The 13,816-nt window shown below is 45.6% G+C and overlaps 1 protein-coding gene across 9 annotated transcripts in view; it reads right to left on the reverse strand.

Moving 5' to 3' along the window:
• Positions 1 to 13,816, reverse strand: part of LOC146567828 (receptor-type tyrosine-protein phosphatase mu-like) — a 219,885-nt gene that overhangs the window by 142,672 nt on the left and 63,397 nt on the right. For all 9 annotated transcript variants that reach the window (XM_085285668.1, XM_085285667.1, XM_085285664.1 and 6 more), the window contains exons 3-7: positions 8,634 to 8,801; positions 8,447 to 8,556; positions 2,407 to 2,485; positions 1,588 to 1,703; positions 1,302 to 1,476 (exon numbers count right to left, since the gene is read on the reverse strand). In XM_085285668.1, coding sequence (XP_085141794.1) covers positions 1,302 to 1,476; positions 1,588 to 1,703; positions 2,407 to 2,485; positions 8,447 to 8,556; positions 8,634 to 8,801 — 648 coding nt within the window. The remainder of the gene's footprint in view (positions 1 to 1,301; positions 1,477 to 1,587; positions 1,704 to 2,406; positions 2,486 to 8,446; positions 8,557 to 8,633; positions 8,802 to 13,816) is intronic.

Genomic DNA, 13,816 nt, shown 5'->3' on the forward strand with positions numbered 1-13,816 from the left:
CTTCTCCAGCACCGTCAATCTGGTTATCAAAAACCAGGCCTGTACGTCCAGGTAAAAGCACCTACGGAGCTGCCAGAGCCCCGCCCTACATAAAAGGCAGATTCAACATGAAACTGTTTAAAAGCTGCAAACTCAGACGCTCTCTGCTCATCATCCTCCGCCTGGCTTTACGATCCTGAACAAAGAGCCCTAACAGCTGGTAGCGCAGTGCTAGTTAGCATCACCCAGCATGGTGTGCAGTGGGACCTATTTCTGAATGTGCAGTTAGCGTGTCACAAACACTTTGTTGTGTGATGGAAGAGTGCGATATAAACTGTTGTCTCATCAGTTTGTCGTGATATAATCAGAGTATGAAGTGGGTGCTCCACAGCGCCTCTGGTGGCTGAAAATATAAAACAGCGCTGTGATCCCTCAGCGCACATGTGACACAAATACAGAAATAATGAAGTCGGACATCCATGAAACCGTCACAGGCTGCTGATCGATTACTGATGGATCCCATTGATCTGCTGTGATTTCTCCTATTTAGACTGAAACATGCTTAAATGTAAAATCGCAGAATTATGTTCATTTAAGAGAATCTAATAAAACATGAAATCATATTTATACTGCTGGTCTCAGCAGGCACCATCAAATGTGCCGCCATGACTAAGCCGCGAGATGAAGGCTAAACGCCATCGAGGCTCATCCCGCGTTCCTCCGACTCTTCAGCGTGATGGGGTAGGAAAAAAGTGTGGATGAAAGCTACGCTTCAGAGACGCCTGACGGCTCCGTCGCACCGAACACGGTGCGTTTAACGAGTCATCGTTAACACGCTGCGGGCCCGCATGTGCGTTCGGGTTAGGGCGCCAGCACTCTGACAAGCAGCGCCAGAAAGAGGAGGCTTTTACTTTGGCGTGATTCATCTTCACAGAAACATTCTGACAAAACGCCGCCGAGACTCCCGCCTTAAAACGGCGCTCTGACTTTCTAATGAGGCTCTCCTCTAACCCCGCAACACACACACACACACACACACATACACACACACACAGTCACAAAGCAGTAATGAGGAGCTTTAATAAAACTCTTTCTCGTTTCACGATGGAGTCATTAAAATAAAAAACATGACAAACTGCAGCTTTGATCTGCAGCGAGAGACAGACGAGTGAGGGAGGGGGGTGAGGAGAGGGGGAGGGGGTGAGAAGGAGGGACAGGCGTCCTCTTGTGGAAGACAGGATGATCAGTTTTTTAAGCTTCACATTATTCACATCACTTAAATATATTCAGAGATTATCAGTCAATAAGAGAGCAGCACTCACGTTTGACTGTGAGGTCAGCATAGGAGGACACGCCCACCCCTCGCTCTGATTGGGCGATGCAGCGGTAGCGTCCAGAGTCTCCTTTGGTCGTGTTGTCCACATTGAAGCTCGCCACATAACGCCGAGCATTCAGCGGTTTGGTTTCCCGTACCGCGGCCTGCCGACCGCCCATTCCCTGCCGAGCACAAACACACAAAGTGAAGCAGCCACATACACACACGCCACGCCGAGTGCAGTCTCGCCGCGTGGCGCTCATGTTACTGACTATGGATTATTGATAGATCACCTGCAGGTACAGCAGCAGGTTGCTCTGCGGACGTCCATTGACGGTGCAGTGAAACGTGGCTGTCTGTCCTGCGTTCACCTCCACACCTTTGATATGGAGGAAGTGAGGGGTGCTCACTGAGGACAGGAACACGTAAAACACTGAGGTCAGAGGTCACACACTGCTGACATCACCTGACTGACCATGCTACGGTAACAGTGAGTCTTCTCTCCTCTGATCTCTTCAGCCGAAAAACAAAAATCTCTACAATCCAATTAGAAAATGGATTCTGGAGGATGCAGGTAAGTGTGTGTGTGTGTGTGTGTGTGTGTGTGTGTGTGTGTGTGTGTGTGTGTTTTCAATCAGTTTATTGAACAGTGTTGACGTGAAGTAAGACAGCAAGAAAAAGTTCAGGTCAAAGATGTTTACTCGAGGTTTTTCTTCCATCAAAAAGATGTGTACACACACACACACGCACACACACCACCCTATGTGTGTGTGTGTGTGTGTGTGTTGTGTTCACATAACAAAACAACATAAAAATAGGAGTATTCAGTTGAGCAAGTAGATAAACAGAAGGATGGATCAAAGTCCATGCTAATCAACTTATATTTTAATGAGCTCCCCTGCCTCCACACACACACACACACACACACACACACACACACACACACACACACACACACACACACAGTGACCTTGATTCTACAATACCGGCTCAACTTTTAACATTGTTATCCAATTAAGTAGCCAAACGTCGTTAACCAATTAGGAACTTGTTCTACAAGGGGGCGGTGTCTTCCTGTGTGTCTGTGTGTGCGTGTGTGTGTGTAAACTTACTGCACTGGTGTCCCTGCAGTGAGATGTCCTTGATGGCCAGAATGCCTCTGTGACCGGTGCTGACCGCCTCAAACACCACCTGCACCAAAGACCAAACACCAGCTGTGAAACCTCAGACCTGCTCGTGTTGATAGTTTTAACCCTTTAACGTCCACGCATCAAGAGGCCGCCTGCTTCATTTTGGCTGTAAAGCTACAAAATAATTCTCATCTCATCACAGTGTCAGATGTGTAGTTGTCAGTTACCACGGTGTCAGATGTGTAGTTGTCAGTTACCACGGTGTCAGATGTGTATGTCTGTGAAGGTTCTCAATCATCCAGGTCATCGTAGTCTAAGGAGCTTGCAAAGAAAAGCGTCTGGACTTCTTTAAGTTGCTTGAAGACGTTTTACCTCTCATCCGAGAAGCTTCTTCAATTCTAAGGTCAAATGGTGGAGAGTCCCAGATTTAAACCTAGTGGGAATTTCCCCCCACAGAGGGACAAAAGGACCCCCTGATGATCCTCTAATCGCCTGAGCCAAGGTGTGAAACTGGGTGTGGGTCGCAATCAGCCAGGGACTCCCCACCCATTTGACCTTAGAACTGAAGAAGCTTCTCGGATGAGAGGTGAAACGTCTTCAAGCAACTTAAAGAACTCCAGACGCTTTTCTTTGCAAGCTCCTTTGACTGTCAGATGTGTAGTTGTCAGTTACACAATTACCACGGTGTCAGATTTGTAGTTGACAGTTACCAGTGTCAGATGTGACCCTGACCGCGGCTTTTGTCAGTGTTTTCTATTTGTGTCCAAAAAGAAAGAATCTCTGATGTAAGTCAAACATGACTACAGACATCAGTTCAGATTCTCTGCCTGTGAGTTTGATGACTTTAACGTCAGACCGTTTTCTTAATAGTGCTTATATTTTCCATCTGAGTGTAACGAGTGGGCCCAGCAGCGTGCCCTGAGGAACTTCTAACGCCATGACAACAACTTCATGAAGCCAGAGAAAATTCCCCTGCCATATACGTCCTTGATAACCCTCTCTGACACACATTCAGCTGTGTGTGTGTGTGTGTGTGTTGTACAGTCAGCATAGAAAATGGAGCCTTACTTCCTGTTGCCGCCCATAACAGGAAGTCCTCCTCCCTCCCGTCTCTCTCAGATATGACTTCTCTTCCCTTCATTCTTCTCTCCTCCCTGCATTTCCTTTTCCAATCTCTCACTTCCTGATTCTTTCTTTCAGTCCTCCCCCGCTTCTCCCCCCTCCACTATCTAATTAAGCCTGTCACTAATGAGCTAGCAGTGTTGTTACCGTGGTGATGCAGCTAATTAGTGATGGCTGCTGTGATGACAGGATGGTTGTTCACAGGCAACAACACCTGCACGTGTGTCTGTGTGTGTGTATTACAATCTGTGTGTTACAGTGTGTGTGTGTGTTAAAGTGTGCGTATGTGTGTTTGTGATACAGTGTGTGTGTATGTGTGTGTTTGTGTGTGTGGTTGTGTGTGTGGCTCCCTGCTGTGGGACTTGATGGTTTATGGGCCGGCGTGCTGACAGCAGTGTTTGTCTGTCAGACTCAGACAGATGTTGGACAGATGCAGCTGCAGTGACCTCTCCGTTGCCAGGACAACACCTGAACATTGTGCAGGTGTTGACTTATCAGCTGAGCTAGCGTGGTAATTAGTCTGTATGGGAGCAACAGACACCGGCTAATACCAGTCCAGTTTAGGTGAAGTCGAGCATAACAACAACCAGCTACTGCTGGTGACAAATTCGTAGATGGGTATAAAGGTCAAACGTAAATGAGGATTAATGCAGCACTTTTCCAGCATTAAAGTAACTGATCCAGAGTTCAAAGGTCACAGTGTCATGCCAGAGCTACGACCATCCTGGACACAGATCACAAATTGGAGTCAGAAGAAACATTAATGGTCAGAGAAAGCCAGAGCAAGTCACCGCGCCCAGCTTTCAGAGAATAGAATAGAATAGAATAGAATAGAATTCAACTTTATTGTCATTGCACATGCACAGGTACAGGGCAACGAAATGCAGTTTGCATCCATCCAGAAGTGCTTTAGTGATATAGATATATTACAATATATATTAGCAATAATATAGATATGTGAGTATATTACAGAAATGGGTCTATTATGGTATGTTATAATGTACACGGTATGAGGTATGTTGTGAATATTCTATAACTATAAGTATGTACAGGCTGTAGTGAGTACAAGCTATGTACAGGATATGAACAGGATATAAATATGAAAAACTACACAGAATATGAAATAAATAACTTTACAGAAATCTGAGATATACAGTTATACAGAAATGGGAACTATGCAAGTTGTAAACAGTTGTAGGGTTAAAAATTATCGAATGTACAGAATGATTATTTACACAGAGCTATACAGTAGTGCAGTTAAGATAAGTGAGATATACAGGGAGTGCAGAATTATTAGGCAAATGAGTATTTTGTCCACATCATCCTCTTCATGCATGTTGTCTTACTCCAAGCTGTATAGGCTCGAAAGCCTACTACCAATTAAGCATATTAGGTGATGTGCATCTCTGTAATGAGAAGGGGTGTGGTCTAATGACATCAACACCCTATATCAGGTGTGCATAATTATTAGGCAACGTCCTTTCCTTTGGCAAAATGGGTCAAAAGAAGGACTTGACAGGCTCAGAAAAGTCAAAAATAGTGAGATATCTTGCAGAGGGATGCAGCAGTCTCAAAATTGCAAAGCTTCTGAAGCGTGATCATCGAACAATCAAGCGTTTCATTCAAAATAGTCAACAGGGTCGCAAGAAGCGTGTGGAAAAGCCAAGGCGCAAAATAACTGCCCATGAACTGAGAAAAGTCAAGCGTGCAGCTGCCAAGATGCCACTTGCCACCAGTTTGGCCATATTTCAGAGCTGCAACATCACTGGAGTGCCCAAAAGCACAAGGTGTGCAATACTCAGAGACATGGCCAAGGTAAGAAAGGCTGAAAGACGACCATCACTGAACAAGACACACAAGCTGAAACGTCAAGACTGGGCCAAGAAATATCTCAAGACTGGTTTTTCTAAGGTTTTATGGACTGATGAAATGAGAGTGAGTCTTGATGGGCCAGATGGATGGGCCCGTGGCTGGATTGGTAAAGGGCAGAGAGCTCCAGTCCCACTCAGACGCCAGCAAGGTGGAGGTGGAGTACTGGTTTGGGCTGGTATCATCAAAGATGAGCTTGTGGGGCCTTTTCGGGTTGAGGATGGAGTCAAGCTCAACTCCCAGTCCTACTGCCAGTTTCTGGAAGACACCTTCTTCAAGCAGTGGTACAGGAAGAAGTCTGCATCCTTCAAGAAAAACATGATTTTCATGCAGGACAATGCTCCATCACACGCGTCCAAGTACTCCACAGCGTGGCTGGCAAGAAAGGGTATAAAAGAAGAAGAACTAATGACATGGCCTCCTTGTTCACCTGATCTGAACCCCATTGAGAACCTGTGGTCCATCATCAAATGTGAGATTTACAAGGAGGGAAAACAGTACACCTCTCTGAACAGTGTCTGGGAGGCTGTGGTTGCTGCTGCACGCAATGTTGATGGTGAACAGATCAAAACACTGACAGAATCCATGGATGGCAGGCTTTTGAGTGTCCTTGCAAAGAAAGGTGGCTATATTGGTGGCTGATTTGTTTTTGTTTTGTTTTTGAATGTCAGAAATGTATATTTGTGAATGTGGAGATGTTATATTGGTTTCACTGGTAAAAATAAATAATTGAAATGGGTATATATTTGTTTTTGTTAAGTTGCCTAATAATTATGCACAGTAATAGTCACCTGCACACACAGATATCCCCCTAAAATAGCTAAAACTAAAAACAAACTAAAAACTACTTCCAAAAACATTCAGCTTTGATATTAATGAGTTTTTTGGGTTCATTGAGAACATGGTTGTTGTTCAATAATAAAATTATTCCTCAAAAATACAACTTGCCTAATAATTCTGCACTCCCTGTAATTCCTACAGAGGCTATATAAAGTGCTAGTGGTTGTGAGTGGTGGTTCAGTCCATGTTATTATTGTGTGTTTGAGGGTACAGTTGTCCATTGTGGGTGTGTGTATGTCCAGTCCATGAGTTTAACGTGGGTCAGATGTCAGGAGGCAGTGTTCAGGAGTCTGACAGCTGTGGGGAAGAAGCTGTTCCGGTACCTGGTGGTCTTAGTCCGGAGGCTCCTGTAGCGCCTCCCAGAGGGCAGGAGGGTGAAGAGTCCATGTGATGGGTGACTGGGGTCTTTGATGATTTTCCCAGCCCTTTTCAGACACCGCTTCCTGTAGATGTCTTTTATGGCAGGAAGTGGTGCTCCGGCGATGCGCTGGGCAGTTTTCACGACCCTCTGCAACGCCTTCCGGTCCGAGGCAGAGCAGTTCCCGTACCAGACTGTTATACAGTTGGTCAGGATGCTCTCGATGGTGCAACGATAGAAGTTCACCAGGATGTCTGAGGACAGGTGGTTCTTCCTCAGAGTCCTCAAGAAGAAGAGGCGCTGGTGAGCCTTCTTGACCAGCTTGGAGCAGTTGGTCGTCCAGGTGAGATCCTCGGAGATGTGGACTCCCAGAATGCAATTAGCTTCAACAGAACCGCCTCCAACGCAGTGGGAGGGGCCTCGTAACTTACAGGTAAGTTCAGGAAACATTCTCTCCCATAAGGCTGTTATGAGGGGGGAAACAGTCTGTGTATCAGGCTGTAAATATGCTTGTTTTAACATGGGAGTCTTTGGGACTGACTCACTGCTGCCTCTGCTGGACGTCAGAGAAACTGCAAGTGGTAGAGACATGACAACAACAACACAGAATCTATAAAGAGAGCTGCCTGTGAGTGGTGCAGGTGGAAACACCTTTGTGAATGCTTTCATGTGTTTGTGTGATTTTAATAAGTCCAGCGTCAGACCGACAATCAGCCATAAGTGTTCAGAGCCACACGACTGAAACGCAAAATCACTTCTAAAATGTTGGACAGTAACAGGAACAGATTGGGACGTTGAGTCCAGAGGTTGTGCTGTCGACGGGAGGAAACATTTTTTGGCACTAGAAGGTTCCCGTGGTGAGAAAAACTCACTTCCTGCTGCTGCTCTACACCAAGTGTGCGCCTATGTGTGCGTGTTGAACCAATTAGCAGCAGCCCTCGTGTGGTTTGGAGATGACAGAGCTTTTAAAGCCACATAAAAGAGCTTTCAATACGGATCAGCCACATCCAGAGCGAGTGTGTGTGCATTCGCCTGTGTATCTCTGTGAGGACCACTGCAACTCTCAGGACATGTGAGGATCGCTTTTTGGGACGGAGGGTCCAGACTGGGGGTCAGGGTTTGGTCAGTACCCCAACCACAGTCCTCGCAGTGATAGAAATACCAGCGTGTGTGTTATCTCGCTGCTTTCAGACTGCTTTCAAACACACAATAATAACATGGACTGAACCACCACTCACAACCACTAGCACTTTATATAGCCTCTGTAGAAACTATCTACACCCTCACTTATCTTAACTGCACTACTGTATAGCTCTGTGTAAATAATCATTCTGTACATACGATAATTTTTAACCCTACAACTGTTTACAACTTGCATAGTTCCCATTTCTGTATAACTGTATATCTCAGATTTCTGTAAAGTTATTTATTTCATATTCTGTATAGTTTTTCATATTTATGTCCTGTTCATATCCTGTACATAGCTTGTACTCACTACAGCCTGTACATACTTATAGTTATAGAATATTCACAACATACTTCATACCGTGTACATTATAACATACCATAATAGACCCATTTCTGTAATATATTCACATATCTATATTATTGCTAATATATATTGTAATATATCTATATCACTAAAGCACTTCTGGATGGATGCAAACTGCATTTCGTTGCCCTGTACCTGTGCATGTGCAATGACAATAAAGTTGAATTCTATTCTATTCTATTCTTTCCAGCCAATCTCCCAGTTTAGTACCACCTGGTATCACACTATTCAGGTAAAACCTGTCAAAAGTAAACGTGCGTGTTTGCGTTAGGGTGGTTTACCTCGTAGTGATTGGGCCAGAAGGTGGACACAGCAAGCTCCACCCCCTTCCAGATGTGGTAGGAGGGGCCTGAGAAGTTAAAGACAGGAACTCCCAGAGGACTACTGTTCTCTGCAGGAAACATATACACCGTCATCATCTGAGAGCTCGGCCTACACTGACTAACCTGCGCCAGTGTTCCTGCGTACCTTTGATGTAGACGTTAAGCGTAGCGGGCACGGCACCCTCGCGCCCTCCAACCTGGTAAAACAGGAAACTGAGGCAGTGCGTGTCGTTTTCTCTGAGTGGCGGTAGTAGCAGCTGAGCGCGCTGACCACCATAGCGACCTGACGTGTTCACAAACAGGAAGGAGGAGCCTGCGGAGAGGAAGCAACACCTCATTATAAACAGCCAAGATAAAGTCCTTAAACAGTGACAGACTTCAAAATAAAAAGCATGTTTGTATAGAAATATGTCTTTTTATTTACTTTTAAAATCTTTGTGTATGTGAACAGCACATAAAAAACTGAATGAGTTAAATTTAAAATGGTTTGAATGCAAAATGGGTTAATAATGGTCAGAGGGTCCGGTGGCGCCAGTGTCTGGCAGCCTCGCCTCTGTCAGTGCGCCCCAGGGTGGCTGTGGCTACAATGTAGCTGCCATCACCAGTGTGTGAATGTGTGTGTGAATGGCTGGATGACAGGTTGTGTAAAGCGCTTTGGGGTCCTTAGGGACTAGAAAAGCGCTATACAAATACAGGCCATTTACCAATAAACATGTTTATTAGCATATTAATACATATGATTAATAAACATGTTAATAAACATCAAACTTTCTCACAGTGAACATGTTGAGGATTAACACCCATCAAAATAAAGTCAGACTTTCAGCTCAATGATTCTGATCATTTATTGGAGCGAATGCCAGACAGCACAGCCTTCAAAATAAAAGCATGTGTGAGGTCACAGGATGGAGAAAATGAAAAGGAGTGAAGACGGTGGGAAAGAGATGAAACAACAGGAAAGGTGAGTCTATTTGTCAGTATGTGACAAATAGGTGAAGTGAGAATAGTGAAGGACGGAAGTGACGGACAAGGTTCAAGGTTCTTTATTATTTGTCACATGCATAGTTATACAAGTATAACACACAGTGAAATGTAGCCTGACACGCTCCTCGACATGTGCAAAAATTGGGGGGGGGGGGGGGGGGGGGGGTGTAGAGGAAGAACATTATATATATATATATATATATATATATTTCGGTTCGGTACGCATATGTATCGAACAATACAACATTTGTAATTTCTTTTATCAATTTTCCTTCTGACGATGCTGTCTGTGTTGAGCGCTCAGTGAATCTGTGTTCGACTACTCCGCCTAGGCTGCACTGTCGAGCGCAGATCCACTGAGCGCTCAACACAGACAGCATAGTCAGAAGGACGAGCGCAGGGCAAGCTAGCGAGACAGAAGTTAAGCTCTACTTGCAACAGGCAAATTGAACCTCATTCAGATCTGGCGTTTGGAATTATTTTGGTTTTCATGTGACGTATGACCCTGAAGGTAAGCGAGTCATGGACTAAAGTAAAACAGTATGTTGGATGTGCCATGCAATGCTCAATTACATTGGTGTGAACTAGTGTGTTAGCGCAGTTAGCTCGTTAACGTGTTGGCCGTCTAGCCCCATGCACGGAGTGATCGGCGGTAGCTAGTTAACGGAGATTTGCCGTGTTGTGGCGTTAAGGTCATTTCAACGAGATTAACCTGAAAGCACTAGTGGGAACACAACGAATATGACTGCACATTTACGCCGACATCATCCTAGTGCAAAGACAAGTGGAAGCAGACAAAAACAACAAGCATGCTACTAACGTTAGCCGAGTCATTTAGACAGCTGTTAGCACATGATTCTCCTTATGCTGCTGAGAATATAGCCCAGAAGAAGCGGATAGTATAGCTTTTATTTTGGAAAGAGCCATTTCTCTGTAATAAACTCTCTTTTCCAAAGATGAGTGATTCCTCAATCAGATACAGGGCTCGCAATATCGCTAGCCCGACGTCCTGGAGCTAGCGATTTTTTTCAGTCGGGCTACCAAAATCTTTCTCTTCCCTGCCCGTCGGGCTATTGTAGGAAAAATATATGTCAATGCTTTTGCATTCTTTCAGAAATGTAGCTGGGTAATTATGTCATTGGCATCGGTGAGCCACTGTCAATATGTGACATATTGAAGTCGCGTTTGAATTTGCGCTTGTTTTTTTGCTTTCACTTTGCAATCGTGCGAACTGTGTATAGAGAGCGACAGCACTGATCTGTGAGTGATGATAATTTGTGCACCAATTCCTCTGACATCGTCTTATTAATCGTTAGCTTACTATGCAAACATGACAAGTGAAATCTCCCGCAGCTTAAACATGTGAGAGGTTGATCGCGCAGAGAATCGCTGAGCTTATGTGAGTGAGTGTGTAAAAGCATTTCAGTTCTGCTGAGCCAAATAAGACAGGTCAGGGTGAAGAAGTGACAGCCAAAGAAAAGCTTACCACAAAACGGAGAAGTTATGACAAATCAGACTATAAGAAAGTGCAGCTTTATGGTTTCATGGACAAAATAATTTCTGTGGCTGCGATATGATGAGCTAAATAACCAGGGCTGCACATAAGTGGTCCGCAGGTGCGCATTCGCTGTCAAAATAAAAAACACGCACAAGGGTTAGGGTTAAATTTAAAAACTGTACTTTTGAGTTAAAATATATATTTATAATTTTAATAAATGACAAATTAAAAATGCATGAACATTTTTTTGTATCGAAAAAATATCGAACCGTGACACCAAAGTATCGAACCGAACCGAACCGTGAATTTTGTGTATCGTTGCACCCCTAATATATACATACATACATATATATATATATATATATATATATATATATATATATATATATATATACACACATATAGTATATATATGTGTATATAAGACAGCACAGAGGCACTAATCATGGCAGCACAAGAACAAGCTCTGAGTACAAGATCCATAGAGGCTGGGGTCTATCACACCAGGCAAGACCCCAGGTGCAGGCTGTGTAAAGATGCCCCAGAGACAATCCAGCACATAACAGCAGGGTGCAAGATGCTGGCAGGCAAGGCATACATGGAACGCCATAACCAAGTGGCCGGCATAGTGTACAGGAACATCTGTGCCGAGTATAACCTGGAAGTCCCGAGGTCAAAATGGGAGATGCCCCCAAGGGTGGTGGAGAATGACCGAGCTAAGATCCTGTGGGACTTCCAGATACAGACGGACAAAATGGTGGTGGCTAACCAACCGGACATAGTGGTGGTAGACAAACAGAAGCAGACGGCCGTAGTGATCGACGTAGTGGTTCCGAATGACAGCAATATCAGGAAGAAGGAACACGAGAAGCTGGAGAAATACCAAGGGCTCAGAGAAGAGCTCGAGAGGATGTGGAGGGTGAAGGTAACGGTGGTCCCCGTGGTAATCGGAGCACTAGGTGCGGTGACTCCCAAGCTAGGCGAGTGGCTCCAGCAGATCCCGGGAATAACATCGGAGATCTCTGTCCAGAAGAGCGCAGTCCTGGGAACAGCTAAGATACTGCGCAGGACCCTCAAGCTCCCAGGCCTCTGGTAGAGGACCCGAGCTTGAAGGATAAACCGCCCGCAGGGGCGTGCTGGGTGTTTTTATACACTGGGTGAATGTGCAGTAGTAGCAGCAAGCAGGTGAATTCTGTACATTAATATGAATAGACATCTGACTATTTTACAGGATAGACAATATAAACATATTTAAAATTAAAGGAATTGAAATGTACATTGTGCCTTGGTTTAGTGTCTGGAAGAGTCCTGTCTCAGTCAATTATAGATGATGTGAGAGGGCGGGTGTGTGTGTTTAGGGCACGGATGGCTTGGGGATAGAAACTCCTCTTGAGTCTCTCTGTCCTTGTCCGGAAGATGCGGAACCTTCTACCAGATTGCAGAAGTTGGAACAGTTTGTTGCCTGGATGGGACGGGTCCTTCAGTATCTGTTCTGCTCTAGTCCGGCATCTCCTGGTGTAGGTGTCCTGAAGCGGGGGGAGAGCAATCCTGCAGCAGCGTTCTGCTGTACGGATCACTCTCTGGAGAGCTTTTTGGTCCTTCACACAGCTGTTCCCGAACCACGATGTCATGTTCTGTGTGAGGATGCTCTCCACAGCGCCTGTATAGAAAATCCTGAGGATCTTTGGAGAGACCCTGAACTTCCTCAGTTGTCGTAGGTGATACAGGCGCTGCCTAGCCTTTTTGGTCTGGACCTGAATGTGGGCAGCCCATGTCAGGTCTGAGGAGATGTGGACACCAAGATACTTGAAGGACTGCACCCTCTCCACTGGAGCTCCATTGATGATAATGGGCTTGTAGTCTCTGTGCTGACCCCTTCTGAAGTCCACCACCAGCTCCTTGGTCTTGCTGACGTTTTGCTGGAGGTGGTTGTCCTGGCACCACGATGCCAGATTCTTCACTTCATCCATGTAGGCCGCCTCATCGTTGTTGGAGATGGCACCCAACACCACTGTGTCGTCAGCAAACTTCACAATGGTGTTGGAGTCATGGGTGGCCACACAGTCTGAAGTGTAGAGGGAGTAGAGCAGTGGCGAGAGGACACATCCCTGAGGTGCTCCTGTGTTGATGGTGATGCTGTTGGAGAAGCACCTGCCCACCCTCACCACCTGAGTTCTGCCAGTGAGGAAGTCCAACACACATGCACACAGACGGCTGTTAAGTCCCAGATCCCTCAGCTTTGTGAACAGTCTGCAGGGCACTATTGTGTTAAACGCTGAACTGTAATCAACAAACAGCATTCGCACATAGTTACCCTGTTTCTTGTCCACGTGGCTGAGAGTGGTGTGTAGGACGTGGGCGATGGCATCCTCTGTGGATCTGTTGGATCTGTAGGCGAACTGCAGCGGATCTGTGGTGTCTGGGATGGAGGAGGAGATGATGTTCTTCAGCAGCCTCTCAAACACCTTCATTACTATAGAGGTCAGTGCAACTGGCCGGTAATCGTTCAGGGATGAGGGTTTGCTGTTCTTGGGCACAGGGATGATGGGATGATTCTTCACTTCATCCATGTAGGCCGCCTCATCGTTGTTGGAGATGGCACCCAACACCACTGTGTCGTCAGCAAACTTCACAATGGTGTTGGAGCCATGGATGGTCACACAGTCTGAAGTGTAGAGGGAGTAGAGCAGTGGCGAGAGGACACATCCCTGAGGACACAGGGATGCTTACCCTGAGGGTAAGCGACTCATGTTGTAACCAGGGGCGGATATAGAAGGGTGGCATGGGGTGGTAAGTGCCACCCTAAAATGATCCCTTGCCACCCCAAGTGCCACCCCAGTCTTGCA

This window comes from Mchenga conophoros, linkage group LG9, assembly GCF_057382185.1.
Source record: "Mchenga conophoros isolate Kocher_MC1m ecotype Shallow Benthic linkage group LG9, M_conophoros_male_GT1.1, whole genome shotgun sequence".
Taxonomy (NCBI): domain Eukaryota; kingdom Metazoa; phylum Chordata; class Actinopteri; order Cichliformes; family Cichlidae; genus Mchenga; species Mchenga conophoros.